The following is a 21,989-nucleotide window of genomic DNA, read 5'->3' as shown; positions in this document are numbered from 1 at the left end:
GTCGCCAGACCCACTGGCTACAGGTCATCTACAAGTCCATGCTAGGTAAAGCTCCGCCTTATCTCAGTTCACTGGTCACGATGGCAACACCCATCCGTAGCACACGCTCCAGCAGGTGTATCTCACTGATCATCCCTAAAGCCAACACCTCATTTGGCCGCCTTTCGTTCCAGTACTCTGCTGCCTGTGACTGGAACGAACTGCAAAAATCGCTGAAGTTGGAGACTTATCTCCCTCACCAACTTCAAACAATCAGCTATCCGAGCAGCTAACCGATCGCTGCAGCTGTACATAGTCTATTGGTAAATAGCCCACCCATTTTCACCTACCTCATTCCCATACTGTTTTTATACTGTTTTATTTATTTATTTATTTACTTTTCTGCTCTTTTGCACACCAATATCTCTACCTGTACATGACCATCTGATCATTTATCACCCTAGTGTTAATCTGCAAAATTGTATTATTCGCCTACCTCCTCATGCCTTTTGCACACATTGTATATAGACTGCCCATTTTTTTTCTACTGTGTTATTGACTTGTTAATTGTTTACTCCATGTGTAACTCTGTGTTGTCTGTTCACACTGCTATGCTTTATCTTGGCCAGGTCGCAGTTGCAAATGAGAACTTGTTCTCAACTAGCCTACCTGGTTAAATAAAGGTGAAATAAAAAAATAATAATAATTAAAAAAAGGACATCAATAAGAAGAAGAGACTTGCTTGGGCCAAGAAACACGAGCAATGGACATTAGACCGGTGGAAACTTGTCATTTGGTTTAGAGTCCAAATTGGAGATTTTTGGTTCCAACCACCATGTCTTTGTGAGACATGGTGTGGGTGAAAGGATGATCTCCGCATGTGTATTTCCCATGGTAAAGCATGGAGGAGGTATTATGGTTTGGGGGTGCTTTGCTGGTCACACTGTCTGTGATTTATTTAACATTCAAGGCACACTTAACCAGCATGGCTACCACAGCATCCGGCAGCGATACGCCATCCCATCTGGTTTGGGATTAGTGGGACTATCATTTGTTTTTCAACAGGACAATGACCCAACACACCTCCAGGCTGTGTAAGGGCTATTTTTTACTAAGGAGAGTGATGGAGTGCTGCATCAGATGAGCTGGCCTCCACAATCCCCCGACCTCAACCCAATTGAGATGGTTTGGGATGAGTCGGAATCGCAGAGTGAAGGAAAAGCAGCCAACAAGTGCTCAGCATGTGTGGGAACTCCTTCAAGACTGCTGGAAAAGCATTCCAGGTGAAGCTGGTTGAGAGAATGCTAAGGGTGTGCAAAGCTGTCATCAAGGCAAAGGGTGGCTATTTGAAGAATCGCAAATATAAAATATATTTTGATTTGTTTAACACTTTTTTGGTAACTACATAATTCCACGTGTTATTTCATAGTTTTGATGTCTTCACAATGTAGAAAATTGTACAAATGAAAACCCTTGAATGAGTAGGTGTTCTAAAACTTTGACTGGTAGTGTACGCACATAGGGATAATGTTTGTTTGATCTTGTAGAAAATAATTCTCGCACACGAGGGTATATATTTTTGGGCTTATTTTGGTAACACTTTTTATAATAGGGCCGCTAAACACTAAGTAGAATGGAACACATTCATTAGTAAAGCAACACACCATTACTAGCTCTGCATTTACCTCATACACAAAACAATGCTTATGTGCAAACAACTAAATGTTTATCCCACTGTGTAACTAAACTCAGCAAAAAAAGAAACGTCCCTTTTTCAGGACCCTGTCTTTCAAAGATAATTTGTAAAAATCCAAATAACTTCACAGATCTTCAATGAAAAGGGTTAAACACTGTTTCCCATGCTTGCTCAATGAATCATAAACAATTAATGAACATGCACCTGTGGAATGGTCGTTAAGACACCAACAACTTACAGACGGTAGGCAATTAAGGTCACAGTTATGAAGACTTAGGACACTAAAAGAGGCCTTTCTACTGACTCTGAAAAACACCAAAAGAAAGATGCCCAGGCTCCCTGCTCATCTGCGTGAACATGCATTAGGCATGCTACAAGGAGGCATTCGGACTGCAGATGTGACCAGGGCAATAAATTGCAATTTCCATACTGTGAGACGCCTAAGACAGCGCTACAGGGAGACAGAACGGACAGCTGATCATCCTTGCTGTGGCAGAACACGTGTAAGAACACCGGCACAGGATCGGTACATCTGAACATCACACTTGCGGGACAGGTACAGGATGGTAACAACAACTGCCCGAGTTACACCAGGAATGCATAATCCCTCCATCAGTGCTCAGACTGTCCGCAATAGGCTGAGAGAGGCTGGACTGAGTGCTTGTAGGCCTGTTGTAAGGCAGGTCCTCACCAGACATCACCAGCAACAACATCGCCTATGGGCACAAACCCACCATCGCTGGACGAGACAGGACTGGCAAAAAGTGCTCTTCACTGACGAGTCACAGTTTTTTCTCACCAGGGATGATGGTCGGAGTTGTGTTTATCGTCAAAGGAATGCGTGTTGCAGGTGGAGGGTCCGTCATGGTCTGGGGCAGTGTGTCACAGCATCGTCGGACTGAGCTTGTTGTCATTGCAGGCATTCTCAACGCTGTGCGTTACAGGGAAGACATCCCCCTCCCTCATACTGCTCGTTCTGTGCATGATTTCCTGCAAGACAGGAATGTCAGTGAAGAGCCCGGATCTCAATCCCATTGAGCACGTCTGGGACCTGTTGGATCGGAGAGTGAGGGCTAGGACCTTTCCCCCAAGAAATGTCTGGGATCTTGCAGGTGCCTTGGTGGACGAGTGGGACGAGTGGGGTAACATCACATCAAGAACTGGAAAATCTGGTGCAGTTCATGAGGAGGAGATGCACTGCAGTACATAATGCAGCTGGTGGCCACACCAGATACTGACTGTTACTTTTGATTTTGACCCCCCCTTTGTTCAGGGACACATTATTCAATTTCTGTTAGTCATATGTCTGTGGAACTTGTTCAGTTTAGTTGTTGAATCTTATGTTCATACAAATATTTACACGTTAAGATTGTTGAAAATAAACGCAGTTGACAATGAGAAGACGTTTCTTTTTTTGCTGTGTTTCGATAAACCTGACATTAACATGAGATGCTGTCATGTTTTGTAACATTTGAGGTGTTACAAGATGTTACACAAAGATGCTGTCTTCTAGAAAATTGTGGAATGACCCAAATCCATTCACTACAAAGCTTAATCTTTTGATTTACCAATGTGACATGAGAGAATAGTTTGAATGTCATCCCAGCCATAAGCACAAACCTGAACAAATTCAACGGAATGTGTTTTTCTGACACCTGAAGTACATATGCAGCTCTGAGTGAAAAAAAAAGACTAAGGGAAAACCTGGCAAATATAATGAGGAGCTGAGCACACCACAAAACATGAAGGATTCGGAGGATGCCAAGTATTAAAGGAAGTAAAAAATTAATCTGAAATTGACATACAAAAAATGTGTGTAAATGTTTATATTGTTTTAGCATGCGTTTTGAGTAAAGACTTTACAATCTGCAAATTTCATTAAGATAGGAGGAAATTATCAGTTTGTTTTCAAAGTGCAAGAAAAGTTCAAGAATTCAAAACTTTTGTTTGTGCCACTGAATTATTTTGGGGAAATGCTTTAGTTTCCATGCAGTGCTTTACCTCCCTTAATTAAAAGAGGATAAAACCACCTCTTAAAAGGATCTATTGATTTTCTGATGAAAACGGATGGAGTCCTACAGTTTATGGTGTAGTCTTGATTTTACTCACTAAATCCTTTCTGTAGGTCGATGGGTGTGACAATCCGAACACTCTGAAAGTACTGTAGTTGGATGAGGAAACCGTTTTTGTCAAACCTCAACACTGCTCAGCAACAGTATTCTCAGCATTTCACTTTCTCCCTCTAGCTCAGTTCCACGGTGTTCGGTGTTCTTTAAGGCATTAGGGGAGAGTGGGGTATGTTGAGCCATTTTTTTACATTCAGCATCACTACGTCAAAATATCTATATATATATTTCAGGATGTTGTGTATCCCTAGAAAAATCTGAATTCATTTAAACATACAGTATGTTTTGAAAACAGAATGTCCAAATAAAATGGTCTCTTGGCATAACTTACCCCAGGTATGGGGTAAATTTAGCACGGGGACAGGGTAAGTGGAAACACCTTGGGGTAAGATTGTTAGGGACTGGGATGTTGTTTCGATGTACCAATTCGTAAGCAAGTTCTCTGCATTTGAGGCTACTAAGCCCATAAAACGGGTCTGTTTAGCAAGCTCAGACTCCATGTCATCAGACAAGACCTTTATGTGCCTCTGCTACTCCATCATAGCACACAGGTAAATCTTTGTTTTATTTTTTGTCTGACGTGTCTTTTTTTTTCATCCCTTGCTGCTGCTCAAATAGACTTCTTTCCTTCTCTCACTTCCTTGGCTGCTCTTTCAAGAACCTCGAGGGGCCAGATCCCTGCTTTAAAAAAAAAAGTTTGTATACACAGGGCATGATGATGTCTGCTCTGTAAACAATAGAAATCGAGTTCATATGCATGACAAATTGCAAAAATATTATGCATACAACTGACAAAATACTATGCATCATTTGTATGGGATCTATTGATTAGCCATTGGCTCAACTTTACCCCAAAGCAACCATTTTGACTATATTAGGCCACACAGCTACGTTGATGCACTTTCATGCTAGGTTAAGGACCTCATATTGTAGCTTATAGAGACCCAAACTGATGTATAAACCAGTCTTAAAACTATCTACTTTGGTTTACATACAAGCGTCATGAAACCTATAATAATACATTAATTTGACTTTGTGAAAATTGTTTTCTTGGACCTAACTTCCTTACCACTTGTTCCATGTGGTTTCTTTCTTCACAGACTTCATGAAATGATAACCCCGTCCTAAATATTTGGTCACATGATTCATTTTGTGTATGGTTTTCTAGAAACAAGGGGTGGCTCAACCAACCCATTGGCATGACTTACCCCACTCTACCCTACTTGTACAATCTTTGCCCGTCCTTGTGATCTTCTGGAAAAATCACAAATTGCAGTGCAAATCCATCGCAAAATAGTCTCTTCTTCGAGCACATGCAGTACTCAAGACTGCAGAGGTACTTAGGAGTAGTAAAGATAGGCAAATTCTTGTAGTGCGTGCAAAAAAAGACCACACACTAGTCATCAACTGGACAAAACCGCTCTTTCCATCTGTACACTTTGGATTCTTGGCTGTTGGTAGGAGAGTAGAGCCTTGTCTCCATGGCTCATCTCCATTCACATGTCCAGGTTGAAGGCTTTCATGAGTAGGTCTAGGTCTCCGATGTTGGCCGCCTGGAAGAGCTCCGGCTGGTCCATCATGGACAGGGCTATCCGCAGGGCGGCCCAGATGTTCCCTGACATGACCTGGTGCGAGAGCTGCCGACTCCGGCTCTTCCTCTGCAGACTCAGGGCCGTTAGGAAGTTACTGGCCGCCTCCCTAAAAGATGAGGAAGACTTGACCATTAGAGAACCTTGTGTTTGTTTGCTATCATTACATTAGAGCGAGTGTTACTAGGTTCAGGGCTGATGTGTTTGACATATTAAAAGGGACTTTGCTGATACTTGTAACATTACAGTGGTTGAACTTCAAGAGTAAGAGAGCATTATTAGGCTCAATGTAATTCAGTGTCTCTGCCTCACTCCCCTCCAATGACTCTACCAGAGCAGAAACTCAAAGCCTTCTGCTGCGGTGCCAGGTGCTGTGTCCGAGAGCACCAGCTGGCTCTCAGTTAGACAACCCCCCCACACCACCACCCCACACCACCACCCCTTGCCCCCTTGCTCACCCACCTGTGTGCTCCCAGGTTGATGCAGCTGATGCCCAGATTGTAGCGGGACCTAATGAAGCCCGGCTGGAGCTCCAGGGCTCTGGTGTAGGCTTCCACTGCCTCCTCGCTGCGGTCCCCGTTAGCCAGCGTGGCACCCAGGCGGTTCCACAGCAGGTAGTCCTAGAGGAGACAGACAGGGGGAAGGAGTCAACACCGGAGGGGAGAATGGTGACACATAGTAAGTATAGTGGTTGGTTTTGACGAACCACAGATTTTTTTGCACTGTGATTCACTCCATCAGGCACTGCATCACTAAAATGGTTTAGTATTGGAACATATTTGTTGCTAATGATTGTTGTGTAATGTAATGCGAAGTCCAATCAGAAACTAACAGTGCCTGCTTTGGTAGAGAAGTATTGCAAGTTAAATTAAGTAGAATTTTGTCTGAGATATAATGTAAATTTCGACACGACAATAAAGGATTTTTGAGAGCAGTACATAATGTGCCTGTTCTTCCACTGTATCTGTGGTGTGTAAATGACTGTAATGTACTGTGGTGTGATTGGGCTTGTATGCTCCGTGGTACATTATTTCTACCTCACATGGCAAAACACCCTGTGAAAAAGTTCCATGGATCCTTTGAGAACGGTTCAGTTGCATCATTAAGTCAGTCCTCTCGTTGAATACGCGTCTCCCACCTGGGGCTATATCTGCGTATACAGGGACACGGCCTGAGACAGGAACGCTTTGGTTTTTGTGCTGATGTACTCACCACTGCAGGACAGGGTTGACATATGAAAAGCCTCATTGGACCCCACTTCGGGCCAATGATGCGTCTTTTTAACATCAACATTCTTACAGTCTAATAAATACATTTCAGGTATGGTATTGCAAAAAAAAAATCATTTGATTGTGTCTATGAAGGTCTTAGAATATAACATATTTGATTTCAAAGAACACTATTCACCCATCTACACACAACACCCCATAATGACAAAGTTAAAACGTGTTTTTAGACAATTTTGTAAATTTAATGAAAATGAAATACAGACCCCCTAGTCAATACTTTGTATAAGCAGCTTTGACAGCGATTACAGCTGTGAGTCTTTCTGGGTATGTCTCTTAAGATCTTTCCAAACCTGGATTGTGCAATATTTGCCCATTATTCTTTTTAAAATGATTCAAGCTCTGTCAAATTGTTTGTTGATCATTGCTAGATAACCATTTTCAGGTCTTGTCATAGATTTTCAAGTAGATTTAAGTCAAAACTGTAACATTCAGGACGATTCATTGTCTTCTTGGTAAGAAACTCCAGTATAGATTTGGCCTTGTTTTTTAGGTATTGTCCTGTTGAAAGGTGAATTACTCTCCCAGTATCTGCAGACTTAACCAGGTTTTCCTCCAGGATTTTGCCTGTGTTTAGCTCCATTTGGTTAATTTTGTTATCCTGAAAAACTCCCCAGTCCTTAATGATTATAAGCATACCAATAACATGATTCAGCCACAATTATGCTTGAAAATATGGACAGTGGTACTGTGTTGTATTTAATTTTCCCCAAACATAACTTTGTGTCCTGAATACAGTGTTAATTGCTTCACCACATTTGTTGCATTACTTTAGTGCCTTGTTGCAAACAGGATGCATGTTTTTAAATATTTTTTTTCTGTATAGGCTTCCTTATTTTCACTCTGTCAATTAGGTAAGTATTATGGAGTAACTACAATGTAGTTGATCCATCCTCAGTTTTCTCCTTATCACATCCATTAAACTCATAACTGTTTTAAAATCACCTTTGGCTTCATTGGGAAATCTCTTAGCGGTTTCCATCCTCTTCGGCAGCTGAGTTAGGTAGGACATCTGTATCTGTGTAGTGATTGGGTGTATTGATACACCATCCAAATGTAATTAATAACTTCACCATGCACAAAGGGATATTCAATGTTTGCTTTTTTTACCCATCTACCAATAGGTTCCCTTTTTTTAGAGGCATTGGAAAACCTCCCTGGTCTTTGTGGTTGAATCTATGTTTGAAATTCATTGCTCGACTGAGGGGCCTTACAGATAATTGTACAGTATGTGTGGGACACAGAGATTAGGTAGACGTAAAAAAAATCATGTTAATTAAACACTATTGTTGCACACAGAGTGAGTCCGTGCAACTTACTAATAGACTTGTTAAGTACATGTTTACCCCTGAACGTATTTAGGCTTGCCATAACAAAGGGGTTGAATGCTTATCGAATCAAGACATCTCAGCTTCTCGTTTTTTACCCATTTGTAAAAACGTCTAAAAACATAATTCCACTTTGACATTATGAGGTATTGTGTGTAGGCCAGTGACACAAAAATCACTATTTAATCCATTTTCATTTCAGGCTGTAACACAACAAAAATGTGGAAAAAAGCAAGCAGTGTGACTACTTCCTGGAGGCACAGTAACAAAATGGCAGAGTAATTAATAAAGTACATTTGTTTTGAGTCAACGCTCTCTGCTCTCCTACTGTTAAAGGATAGGAGCTTGAGCGGCAAACAGAGGTTGTAGTGCAGGGAGGGTGAATCAGGAGTTCATGAGAGTGGATTTCTCTCAAGTTTGGGATGAAGTGCTTCAGTGATTTGTGTGACAGGTTGGTGTGCCTCAGTGATTCTGTTTGCATGAACTCTCCCTTTCTCTCGCTATCTTGGGTCGTGTTTTGGGGGATTTGTGACCTTGATCAGTCATCTGTATGTATTTGTGTGTGCATGCATGCGCATAGTAGGCGTATCAGTGTGTGTGTGTGGGTGCGTTCATACGCACGTTTGTGTGTTAAGTTTTTACACTGCCCCCCTACCTCAGGCCGCACTGACAGGGCAGCATTGAAGGCCTCCACAGCTTTGTTGAACTCAGCGCTGATGTTGAACAGCACGCCCAGGCCCGTCTGCAGGTCCGGGTCGGTATCCCTGTTGTGCTGGGCAGCCTCCAGGAACAACTCCTTGACCTCTAGCAATAGGGAGCTGTGGGCAGACAAACTTGGCTTAGAGCCTATATGGAGTGGAGACACACTGGCAACCAGCAGTGTAATGCTCTTGAGAGTCTTGCCACAGCACTGTTTGTCCCCCTGCGCCCACTTTGTTCATTTTCCACACCGATTGTGTGCAGGGGAACGGAGAAGATAGAGTTGGGGGGGGGAGAGAAAGAGAGAGAGAGCGAGAGAGCGAGAGAGCGAGAGAGTGAAGAAGTGGAGGGAGATTTGGGAAGAAGTGGAGGGAGATTTAGAGGGGCTGCACCTGCATCTCACTGTTTGATAGTCATGTTTTTCCTATACATTGGAGAATTCATTATATAGGCTCCAAGCTGATAATTATTTTCATGTGACACCTTAAAGTATGCCTTTAAAAGGAAAGAGCACCCTGAATTGTGGTCGTTTTAACATTGAATACAAGTGAGCATGCTTGCTCGATCGGCAAGAAAATAACACCCACACCAGCTGTGGTTGAAAAACCTTGAAATAACGTTTCCTTTAATTTACGACAGGAGGTAATAGTCATTGCACTGAAACAACCTGAGTTTCTAAAACGAAACTGTTAAAAATAACATAACTGAGCAGGAGAATAAAGCACACCGTAGCATAAAATATGTATGAATGAGCCATTCCGTAATATTGTCACAGTGCTCAGGCTAAGAGATTGTAAAGGAGAGAGAGAGAGTGCCAGAATGTGAGAATGTGCTTTAAAGTAATAGATGTCAGATTTAGTGCTCTTGAATGAAGGTGCCCTGGAGCATACTTCTCCAATGTTAAGTGTGTAATCCTGAATGGCCTGCATCTCTCCTCTTTCTGGAGAAAATATGGATATTGTAGTCTTCTTATACGATTCTCCTACAAAATGAGCATACACTTACACCTATGGGATCTTTGCTAGTGCTATCCAGTCCTTATATTCTACCTCTCATTCCTGCCCACTGTAGAGACACGAGACATCCTACGTTGGGAGCCCGGGGAGCCCGCCAGGTGTCTCTTGCTCTTCAGCAGGTGCTTGTACTTGGAGTTGTGGCGGAGCCAGCACAGCAGCGCCTCGCAGGCATCCTGCCTCATGCCCGTGTTGGTCAGGCTCACCGCCAGGGCCATGAGGGCCTGGAGGTTGTTGGGGTGGAGCTCCAGACACCTGGAGATACAGAGAGAGGGGGCGAAGAGCGGGTGAATGGGGGGTAGTGAGCACTTCAAAGCGGTTGACGGACACTAATTTGGACAGGCCACAGCTAAGGAACATCAGGAGGCTGGGGTCAGGTGGCAAGGACCAGTCCCCTTTTGGGGTGACATACAAGTATCCCAGGCTAACATATTGCCTTCAAAAGCATTTGGTTCATAGGAGTTACATTGGGGCTTGCAATTGTCATTGTTACTCTCAACTTAGAAAAAGTTTTGTCTGGCTCGCAGTTTTGCTGTTGCATCAGAACTAGAATGATGAATTATTATGAGATATTAAAAGAGCGATGTTGGATGAACAACAAGGATTAGCGAGCACTCGGGGAAGAGCCAAACCCAGATTTGGCTTTCATCAAATGTTCCACTGAGATTTGTGACAGTCGGTGCTACAACTTCCTTGTTCTCTCAGGAAAACCAAATTATTTATGGCAGACTTGCTACTGTGCCATGGGTCTCTGACTGTTATATAAAGTTAGTTTACAATTGGTATACAGGGCAGAAGCTCCGTTCACCTTTTAAGATAGCATGTTATCTGCGACAACTTTCCTTTTTTTCAGAGTTCTCTAATCCAGGCTTCTCGGGAATACACATCAACAATGGGGCTACACTAAAAGTCAGCAAAAACACAATGTAAAAGCAGTGTGGTATTAATAACAGAACAGTGCTGGATTTCAGGAGATGAGTCATTCTGAGGAGATTATATAAAAGTGTTACAGTTTTAAACCATTGGTTTTAACACCAATGATTAATTAACCCAAATGCACTTGATTTAATTTAGTTCCTTAATACAAGATGGTTGCATTCATCTGCAGTGAATGAAATCCAAGCACCGACCTAGGATCTTATGAAATGCACATTTAATTGGATCAGCAATTTGTGAATGTGCATTGAGCGTAAAAGTACTGTCTGTGTTGCTGTTCTGTGTCTCTTTTGATTTCCTTGTAAGTGTTTACATTCTCACAGATGGATCAAGCTGTTGTTTGATCTGTAGCTTATCCTATCTCCTGACCGAGCGTGCCTTCTGACAAGGTAATATAAAATGGGCCATCTTTCCACTTGTGGAGCCCGACACCTTTGGCTCTCTGATAGAATCCACTAGAACATGTGGCACGTATATTTGAGAAAACCCCCACTAAAATGTATTTTTTTTCATGCCTGTAGACCGAGCCAGTTGATAAAATGTAGTAGTAGCCTAGCCTAGGAACAGGCCTTTGAATACCTTCGGTACAATATCTAACGTTAACATAAAAAATGGTTTCCATCTAAGATGTGTGGCATCCCGCGAGGTTTACCCCGGGGGGGGGGGGGGGGGGGGTAATAGAGGGGAGGTACATGCTGCAACGTTGGCTCCCTCTGCTGGGAGTACATGAGCTGGACCCCGACACAGACGGCTCCAAATGGAGGTAATTAGGGGAAAGTGCTAACCAGCCATGGAGGCCACATAAAAGGAGCACTGTGGCACACCGCGGCAGAGAACCGGGAGAGATCTCTACAGAGCCAAAGCTGAGAAGAAGGACCAAGCAAAACCCACGGGATTTTCTTTGTTTTGTTTATTTTATGGCCTAGTAAAGTCGTGTTTGCTGACTAAAACCTCCCGGTCTCTGTGTTAATCTCTGCACGCTCAACCCAACACCCCACGGTTTACCATAGACGGCTATACATTTCTAAAGCAGTTGAGGAGTATTCGAAACTACAGAGCATGCAGTGTATTGCCGTGTTTGTGGTGAAGCCTATGGGTCCACGTTGCGCAGTAACACCTCCTTACCTTTGGAGGGAGACAATAGCAGCCTGCTCGTTCTCATTCTCGGCCTGGGTGGTCCCCAACACTTGCCAAGCCTGGGGAGACAATAGGGAGCATTGAACAACAGGGTCATCACCTGGGCTTTAACACCCTCTCTAAGGATTTGATTTGATTTGATTTAAGGAGAGACGGTGTGGTCATGATGCAGAGGTCAGCACACTCTGAGGATGACTCATAGGATGACTCATAGGATGACTCACTCGCAGTCAATGCTCTAAGTACCACTCACACAGGCGCTTCTGCCATTGGTAAAGAACAGAACAGTCAGGAAGCATCTTGTATCTCAAACAGTCTCTGCAATACAAACTTTTGTCTGAAGTTTGTCTAAGGTGAAGTTAGGACACATCAAAATACAATTGCCGAAATTAATATCGCAAGGTGAATAGCTTTGAGGTTTGTCTTCTGACAGAAACAGTAGTGTTCTGCCAGCCCAAGTTCATTTAGGATTGCTGAGCCCCCTCTGTTATTGGGGGTTTCCTATTAAGATGATGCATCATGGTATTGTATTGTTCTAAAGAGCCAATAGGAATGAATTAATGAGATCAAGTTGCGGGGCATATTTCACATACTACTTTTGCAAAGGCTCACTCGAGACACTTGGCAACCAACCAAATTCATTAGGTGTACCTGATAAGTTCTGAAACCCAACTTTGAATCTCCATACCATCCAAGGATTGCATTTGGACAGCTAGCTGAATCTGCAATCCAAACAGACTTGTTTACATGCATCTTTCAGACCTCTTTGAAGAAACATATGATCTATGCAGGTTAATCTGCATTCTGGTTTATTTTGTGAATTGACATTGATACTGAATTTGTGAGTATCAATGTAAGGGTGACATTAGCTACAAACTATCCAGAGGTCTCTGCAGCAGAGCGATAAGCAACCAAGCACGCTAGGAGGACTTTTGTGATCATATTAGTTCCATACACTGTGGAATAATTTTAGGCCATTCCCGAGTTCCGTTTTCTATTAATGTGGGCTCTCTGAGGCTGTAAAGAGATTACTGCTGTTACAATAGAGAGGAAATGAGCAGGAGAGAAAAAGCTGAGAAAATAGCTATTACTCAACTCATTGGGAAAATTGACAATTCTCATTGGGAGATGAAGACAGCGTAGTTTTGCTACAGTAAACCATTCTATTTAACAGAATTCCCAGTCCTCCACTAGCAATCAGCGTCGGCCACTTAGCACTCTCTGAGTGTTGACCGTACACATGATTTGTGAAGTTCTGAGTATGGTGTTATCTGAACAGGCTGATTGGCAGTTGGTGCCAGTATATTATGGTCCTGTGTGAAAGTCATGCTGGAAATGTGTGTGATTACTGTGCCTGTGTCTCATCACCCCCTTGTGCCTGTTCACCTCTGAGTCCTGGGGATCCTGTAAAATGGCCCCCTCCAGTAACAGGACAGCGTTGGGCAGATCTCCCTCTTTGGACTTTCGAAACCCCTCCTCAAATGCGTTGGGCCAGTCCTTGTAGGGGTTGTCCGTGTGAAAGTAGTAGCCCTGTCACCAATGGGGGAAAAAAATAACAGTAACGGGAACATCAGCAATGTCAGCGCTCTGACGCTGTATTTAAAAAAAATGGCGAACCTGAGCAACTTTCCTCTAGAATACAATATTTAAGCAAAACTCCCAGGGCTCTATTTTAACAAACCTAATGGTAAATCTAAGCACTGGCAGTAGCACTATAGGTCCGGGGGGGTGTCAGAAATATGCACACTTGCCCGAGTCTTTAGGGTGTCTATAGCGAGGTTAACATCCAATTATGCAAATATTCTAAAATCATCAAAAAACAATATGCCATTTCAGAGTTACCTTTAGGGAAGATTTGGACTATTGGACTATTTTCTACATTGTAGAATAATAGTGAAGACATCAACAATATAAAATAACACATGGAATCATGTAGTAACTAAAAAAGTGTTCAACAAATCTAAATATATTTTATATAATTCAAAGTAGACACCCGTTGACTTGATGACAGCTTTGCACAGTCTTAGCATTCTTTCACCTGGAATGCATTTCCAACAGTCTTGCATCCCCACATATGCTGAGCACTCGTTGGCTTCCTTTCCTTCACTCTGCGGTCCAACTCATCCCAAACCATCTCAATTGGGTTGAGGTCGGGTGATTGTCGAGGCCCGGTCATCTGATGCAGCACTCCATCACACTCCTTCTTGGTCAAATAGCACTTACACAGCCTGGAGGTGTGTTGGATCATTGTCCTGTTGAAATAAACAAATGATAGTCCCACTAAGTGCAAGTGAAGTGACACTCCCCATCCAACTTTCAACTCCATCCAAAGATTTTCTATGGGGATGAGATCTGGAGACTGGCTAGGCCACTCCAGGACCTTGAAATGCTTCTTACGAAGCCACTCCTTCGTTGCCCGGGCGGTGTGTTTGGGATCATTGTCATGCTGAAAGACCCAGCCACGTTTCATCTTCAATGCCCTTGCTGATGGAAGCAGGTTTTCACTCAAAATCTCACGATACATGGCCCCATTCATTCTTTCCTTTACACGAATCAGTCGTCCTGGTCCCTTTGCAGAAAAACAGCCCCAAAGCATGATGTTTCCACCCCCTTGCTTCACAGTAGGTATGGTGTTCTTTGGATGCAACTCAGCATTCTTTGTCCTCCAAACACGACGAGTTGAGTTTTTACCAAAAAAGTTATATTTTGGTTTCATCTGACCATATGACATTCTCCCAATCTTCTTCTGGATCATCCAAATGCTCTCTAGCAAACTTCAGACGGGCCTGGACATGTACTGGCTTAAGCAGGGGGACACGTCTGGCACTGCAGGATTTGAGTCCCTGGCGGCGTAGTGTGTTACTGATGGTAGGCTTTGTTACTTTGGTCCTAGCTCTCTGCAGGTCATTCACTAGGTCCCCCCGTGTGGTTCTGGGATTTTTGCTCACCGTTCTTGTGATCATTTTGACCCCACGGGGTGAGATCTTGCGTGGAGCCCCAGATCGAGGGACATTATCAGTGGTCTTGTATGTCTTCCATTTCCTAATAATTGCTTCCACAGGTCTACAATTTTGTTTCTGGTGTCCTTTGACAGCTCTTTGGTCTTGGCCATAGTGGAGTTTGGAGTGTGACTGTTTGAGGTTGTGGACAGGTGTCTTTTATACTGATAACAAGTTCAAACAGGTGCCATTAATACAGGTAACGAGTGGAGGACAGAGGAGCCTCTTAAAGAAGAAGTTACAGGTCTGTGAGAGCCAGAAATCTTGCTTGTTTGTAGGTGACCAAATACTTATTTTCCACCATAATTTGCAAATAAATTCATTAAAAATCCTACAATGTGATTTTCTGGATTTTTTTTCTCATTTTGTCTGTCATCGTTGAAGTGTACCTATGATGAAAATTACAGGCCTCTCTCATCTTTTTAAGTGGAAGAACTTGCACAATTGGTGGCTGACTAAATACTTTTTTGCCCCACTGTATGCAATGCCCTGATACTACATTCAGTGCTCAAATCTCTGACAGCTGAAGCATGAGGTGGACAATCATTGTTTTAGGAAATTAGCCTAAAAACCAATAAGAAGAATAGGCTACAAGGTTTTTCATATGCTACACATCGAAACACAGGAAAGTGTTGGATGGAAACCTCGCTAATAGACACCCTAAAGACTCAGGCAAGTGCGCTATTCCAGTGTCACTTTGATTACGCCTGCACATCATGGTTCACCAGCAGCCCCAAACATCTAAAGAATAAGCTACCAGCCAAACCAGCTTGTAAGAATTGTACTTAAACTCCCTCCTCATACTCATCTGGAGGTTGAGCATTTTTTCATCTCTATATCTGTAATGTGTCTATCTATGCAATTTTATATGTAAAAAAATAAGTCCCTGACGTTATTGTGCAAAATATTTGTATATATATGTATTTGTTTAACTGACAAATAAAATCAATCATTCCAAACTGTGCAGTGGCCAAATCGGTTAAAAAACACAAATGTTTAATGACATTCAGAGATTGCCAAGCCTTCGAATACTGGGTAAGCCTACAAGGTAGGGAGGGAAGTATTTTCTGTTTGTCGAGATTGACATAGTCTATTAATTGTGGTGTTGAAAATGCAAACCATGACATTGAAATGTCCAAAGTTGGTATGCTTTGTATATTGGTTGTGGTGCATCGGCACAGAAACCTGTTGGTGGAAAATTTGTTAGATGTATTTTATATCATTTATACATGTTGAAAATCTGATTCCCCATAGCTGATCATTGTCTGCGACTGGCTCTGTTCGTAGTGTAATGAAACAGGCAGGGAGAGTTAGCTCGTCTGTGGTGGTCAGCGAACCGTAGCCCTGCGTGGCATCGAATGTGCCACAAAAGCATGCTGAAGTGGCAAAGATAACAACAGAGAGTAGCAGCAGTGTAAAAGGGGCGAGGGGGGGCAATGCAAATAGTCTGGGTAGCCATTTGATTAGATGTTCAGGAGTCTTATGGCTTGGGGGCAGAAGCTGTTTAGAAGCCTCTTGGACCTAGACTTGGCACTCCGAAAACACTTGCCGTGCGGTAGCAGAGAGAACAGTATATGACTAAGGTGACTAGAGTCTTTGACAACTTTTAGGGCCTTCCTCTGACACCGCCTGGTATAGAGGTCCTGGATAGCAGGAAGCTTGGCCCCAGGGATGTACTGGGTCATACGCAGAACCCTTTGTAGTGCCTTGCATTCGGAGGCAGAGCAGTTGCCATACCAGGCAGTGATGCAACTGGTCATGATGCTCTCGATGGTGCAGCTGTAGAACCTTTTGAGGATCTGAGGACCCAATGCCAAATCTTTTCAGTCTCCTGAGGGGGAATAGGTTTTGTCGTTCCCTCTTCACGACTGTCTAGGTGTGCTTGGACCCTGTTCGTTTGTTGGTGATGTGGACACCAAGGAGAGGCTGTTGTCCTAGCACCACACTGATAGGTCTCTGACCTCCCTATAGGCCGTCTCATCATTGTAGATAATCAGGCCTACCACTGTTGAGTCATCGGCAAACTTAATGATGGTGTTGGAGTTGTGCCTGGCCTTGCAGTCATGAGTGAACAGGGAGTACTGGAGGGGACTGAGCACGCACCCCTGAGGGGCTCCAGTGTTGAGGATCAGCGTGGCAGATGTGTTGTTACCTACCCTTACCACCTGGGGGCGGCCCATCAGGAAGTCCAGGATCCAGTTGCAGAGGGAAGTGTTTCGTGCTAGGGTCCTAGCTTATTGATGAGCTTTGAAGGCTCTATGGTGTTGAACGCTGAGCTGTAGTTAATGAATAGCAATCTCACATAGGTGTGCAATAAAGATTGCATCATCTGTGGATCTGTTAGGGAGGTATGCAAATTGGAGTGGGTCTAGGTTTTCTGGGATAATGGTGTTGATGTGAGGCATGATCAGCCTTTCAGACGTGAGTGCTAAGGGGTTGGAAGTCATTTAGGCAAGTTACCTTAGTGTTCTTGGGCACAGGGACTATGGCGGTCTGCTTAACATATTTTGGTATTACAGACTTGGACAGGGAGATGATGAAAATGTCAGTGAAGACACTTGCCAATAGGTCAGCGCATGCTCGCAGTTCCAGTCCTGGTAATCCGTCTGGTCCTGCGGCCTTGTGAACGCTGACCTGTTTAAAGGTCTTACTCACATCGGCTGCGGAGAGCGTGATCACACAGTCTTCCGGAACAGCTGGTGCTCTCATGCATGTTTCAGTGTTATTTGCCTCGAAGCGAACATAGTAGTTTGCTTGTGTCACTGGGTAGCTCTCGGCTGTGCTTCCCTTTGTAGTCTAATAGTTTCCAAGCCCTGCCACATCCGACGGGAATCAGAGCCGGTGTTGTACGATTTTGATCTTAGTCCTGTATTGACGCTTTGCCTGTTTGATGGTTCTTAGCGGGATTTCTTATAAGCTTCCGGGTTAGAGTCCCGCTCCATGAAAGCGGCAGCTCTACCCTTTAGCTCAGTGCGGATGTTGCCTGTAATCCATGGTTTCTGGTTGGGGTATGTACGTACGGTCACTGTGGGCACGACGTCATCGATGCACTTATTGATGAAGCCCATGACTGATGTGTACTCCTCAATGCCATCGGAGGAATTCCGGATCATATTCCAGTCTGTGCTAGCAAAACAGTCCTGTAGCTTAGCATCTGCTTCATCTGACCACTTTTTTATTAATCGAGTTACTGGTGCTTCCTGCTTTAATTTTTGCTTGTAAGCAGGAATCGGGAGGATAGAATTATGGTCAGATTTTCCAAATGGAGGGAGAGTTTGTATGCGTCTCTGTGTGTGGAGTAAAGGTGGTCCAGAGTTTTTCCCCTCCGGTTGCACATTTAAGATGCTGATAGAAATTTGGTCAGGCGGATTTAAGTTTCCCTGAATTAAAGTCACCGGCTACTAGGAGCACCGCCTCTGGGTGAGCGTTTTCCTGTTTGCTTATGGTGGAATACAGCTCATTTAGTGTGGCCTTAGTGCCAGCATCAGTCTGTGGTGGTATGTAGACAGCTGCGAAAAATACAGATGAAAACACTCTAGGTAGACAGTGTGGTCTACAGCTTATCATGAGATACTCTACCTCAGGTGAGCAAAACCGAGACTTCCTTAGATATCGTACATCCGCTGTTCTGATATCATACACCAGCTGTTTTGATATACATAGTCCGCCGCCCCTTGTCTTACCAGATGCCCCTGTTTTGTCCTGCCGATACAGCATTTAACCAGCCAGCTGTATGTTCATAATGTCGTCGTTCAGCCACGACTCTGTGAAGCATAAGATACTACAGTTTTGAATGTCCCATTGGTAGTTTAATCTTCCACGTAGGTCATAGATTTTATTTTCCAAAGATTCCATGTTTGCTAGCAGAATGGAAGGAAGTGGGGTTTATTCGATCATCTACAAATTCTTAGAAGGCAGCCCGCCCTCTGGCCCCTTTTTCTCCGCCTTCTCTTCGCGCAAATTAGGGGGATCTGGGCCTGTTCCCGGGAAAGCAGTATATCATTCACATCGGGCTTGTCGGACTCGTCAAAGGAAAAAAAGGATTTTGCCAGTCCGTGGTGAGTAATCATAGTCCAGAAGTTATTTTCGGTCATAAGAGATGGTAGCAGCAACATTATGAACAAAAGAAGTAAAAAAAAAAAGAAGTTACAAACAACGCAAAGAAACAATAAAAAAAAACACAATTGGTTAGGAATACGTCTTGTTCTCCCGCTCCATCTTGACCCTGTGTTTATAGACTCTGTGTTTATAAACACAGGTTCAAAACAGTTGTTATTTGTGGTCGTAAACATTATTTTGAGTTCATTCTATGAGGGTCGAGGGTGTTCAATTTATTTTACAATACAAGTGGAGGGTCATGCATTCTTTTTATGACACCTTGAGTTGGACTAGCCCCCCCAGTAAATTTCGACTTGTCTCTAACATTATGGAAGCACTGGGTTAAATCAGTAAATCTGTATATCATCAAGTTCATAGGCTATATTTCCCTTCATTAAGTAGAACATGTCCACATGCGAAGTAAACACATAATTGGCATCTAAACAGGGTGTTTAGACAGAGTACTATGATAACAGAGGTCAAAGATGAAAATAGTAACCTTCTCGTGAGGCGACACACTGGAGGGGGTCTGGGCCTGCTCGTTCTCCGTTAACCAGTTCCGTCGCGCTAGCTCCTCCCACTCTGCCTGCATCTTGTCCCAGAACTCTGTGTCTGACTGTGGAGGGATGGTGTTTTGAGGGTGGGAGAAAGGGAAAGGTGGGCGGATTAGTAAACAGAGGACTGGTAGCTTTGATACTTTGAGAATGCTGCATTCCCCTGCCACAGAAATGTCACCTCCATCTCACTCTTTCATTGGCGGGGTGTGTAACGTATGGACTTCAGGTGACTAATCACCATTACATGTAAATGCAGTGTCCAAATGTCAAAAATTTGCTAGACCTTTGACCTTTCAGTTGTTGACATTTCAGTTGATGGATTGATGTTGAGGAATTTGCACTGTATGTGCAAAGCTCTAGACACAACAAACAGCCACCTCGATTGGTGTTATAACTACATATCCTTTGATGCCAAACTAGCAGGTGTAGAGGCCACACCTTCTTGCATTTGTAGTGGTGGAATGCTGACCAATTGTTTGTCATGGTTTTGATTGGGAGGATGGAACTCAATTGCTTGATCATTCCTAGATAAAGGGAAATATGTTTGAAGGAGGGAAGCTTTCTGGTCTGGGTAATTCTCCAGGTGCGGATTGTTACTGTTGTGATTCTTGCTAGCATGTTTTATGGTCCAACCTTTCAAGGGATTGCTGATTTTTCGGTTCTCTAAATTATTTTATGGATCGCAAAGTGCCGTCAAATGAAAATCAAGTGGATGCAGAGAACTTCATCCTGGTGAGATCTGTACTTTAGTGTCTCTCCTATAGTTGGAATTTGGCAAATAGTGCATTATGTGTCTCATGATCCGTCTTTCTAGTTATTTTGTTGGCATCATGGCAAAATGGGAGTTAAAGTACTTGGTCAGAAAACACAAATTACATCAAATGCTTGTTACAAATTGAGGCATGTGTCAAATCTCTTCATTTGGACAGAAACAGGTCATGAGAAGTGTTGTGCTGATGCTTTTTTTTGTCTGACTTTGTCCAAGCATGTAGGCCATGTCTATTAGCCCTCAAGGTACAGCTGAGGCCAAAGATCTCCAAGCATGTCACTCGATAACTCCATGGGCCAGTGAGCAAAGAGAAAAGTGAGCAAGTCATCTGCTTTCAAAGAGCAAACGTTTCCGACACCTCCAGAAACCCGAAAAGAGTGCATTTTGACATGTCTGACTTGCCAATCAAATTCCTGCCCAGACGAATTTGACACTAGGCTACAGAAGTCAGATCTTAACTTAATCACTCTTTTCAAGGAGAATTTTCCTGCGGCATCAGGAAACTCAAATGAGCCTTGCTATTCGTTGAAAATGTGCAGTTATCTTTATCTCCATGCAGGGGCAGTTGAGTCATTGGGATCAGGCCTGCTATCAATAATATACCATCTCTCACTTGCTCAAACACTAGGCCTAGGTCCTATTACTGCAACATTTAAAAGTACAAAAATGTATCATCTGAAAGGGAGCCATACATAACAATCATTGTTTTATATAGCTTAATAACAAGATAGATATTAGTCTCCACTAGGCTACGATATACAAGTGCAAAGTGTATCCTAAGTTTACGCATGAACTGTCAACATTTAGTTTAATTGTGGCCTGGGGTGGTCTAGCAGTTCGGACGCTCCCTTCAGGGGACACACATAGGCCTACTGTGTAGGTATGGGTTCAATTCCGGCCCAAGCCCTTCTGGCACAAATAACTCAATCCCCCAAATGACTTCTTTTAGTTACACATTTCAAATATGGACAGTCCAAGGATATTTTACCCCCGATCTTGAAAAGAAATGACCAAACAAATAAAATAACAGTAGGCTACACCAACATTAGTTTCCATTCATACAAAGTGTCGGGTAAAGTGCCACAGTAGATTTACCGTGGTAAACAAGGAAGAACTTTCTGTTCAAAAAGGACTAAGTTCGATACCAACCAGAGGGCGAACTTACCTTGAAAGACTTTGGTTGCAAGCAGGGAGTAAGAGGTGAAGAAAGATGGCTCATTCTCGCCAAACTCTGTCCAGAATAAGCTCAATGCATTTCTATGGGCTTAATATGCAGACCTACACTTGTGGAGACATGAGCATTTCGTCATTATATTCAGATCTCTGACTAAGGTAACACCGACATCATCTTTTAGGGAGCGGTAATGATGTGACCATTAATGGTTGCAATTGAGATCAGCTGTGTGGGTGAATTGATGGTTTAACGAGATATCAGCTGGCGATGTTTACAATAGGGCCCTTGTTGTTTGATTATATTCCAATCGTCTACATTTTGTACGCTACCCGTTAACCATTGTCACATCATGAAAGGTGTGAAAACCGATAATAGGATGTTTGTAGGCCTACTGTAGCATGATAAACTTTCCTCCAGTGTACACTCACCCACGTTTTATAGTTAGGCTATGTATAATTTGCAGAGGTGTGTAGAGTACTGAAAATCTATACTGTTACTTAGATTGTAACCTGAGGACCACACAGACACTGAAGCTACCACAAATACATTCAGCCTAATGCTTGCCTTGAACATATAATAAAACAATTGGTGTAAAGAAACAGA

General features: G+C 43.1%; 1 protein-coding gene across 1 annotated transcript in view; it reads right to left on the bottom strand.

Moving 5' to 3' along the window:
- Positions 1–1,570: 1,570 nt before the first annotated feature.
- The window catches only part of LOC115108713 (PEX5-related protein-like), a 112,291-nt gene continuing 91,872 nt past the window's right edge, over positions 1,571–21,989 (bottom strand). The window contains exons 10-16 of the mRNA XM_029633335.2: positions 19,386–19,502; positions 13,176–13,319; positions 11,778–11,848; positions 9,753–9,971; positions 8,660–8,822; positions 5,853–6,010; positions 1,571–5,499 (exon numbers count right to left, since the gene is read on the bottom strand). Of these exons, the coding sequence (XP_029489195.2) occupies positions 5,298–5,499; positions 5,853–6,010; positions 8,660–8,822; positions 9,753–9,971; positions 11,778–11,848; positions 13,176–13,319; positions 19,386–19,502 (1,074 nt within the window). The 3' untranslated portion in view covers positions 1,571–5,297. The remainder of the gene's footprint in view (positions 5,500–5,852; positions 6,011–8,659; positions 8,823–9,752; positions 9,972–11,777; positions 11,849–13,175; positions 13,320–19,385; positions 19,503–21,989) is intronic.

This window comes from Oncorhynchus nerka, linkage group LG24 (genome assembly GCF_034236695.1).
Source record: "Oncorhynchus nerka isolate Pitt River linkage group LG24, Oner_Uvic_2.0, whole genome shotgun sequence".
Classification (NCBI taxonomy): Eukaryota; Metazoa; Chordata; class Actinopteri; order Salmoniformes; family Salmonidae; genus Oncorhynchus; species Oncorhynchus nerka.
Note: the sequence above shows the minus strand (reverse complement) of the source record. Positions and strands in the feature narration are given on the sequence as shown.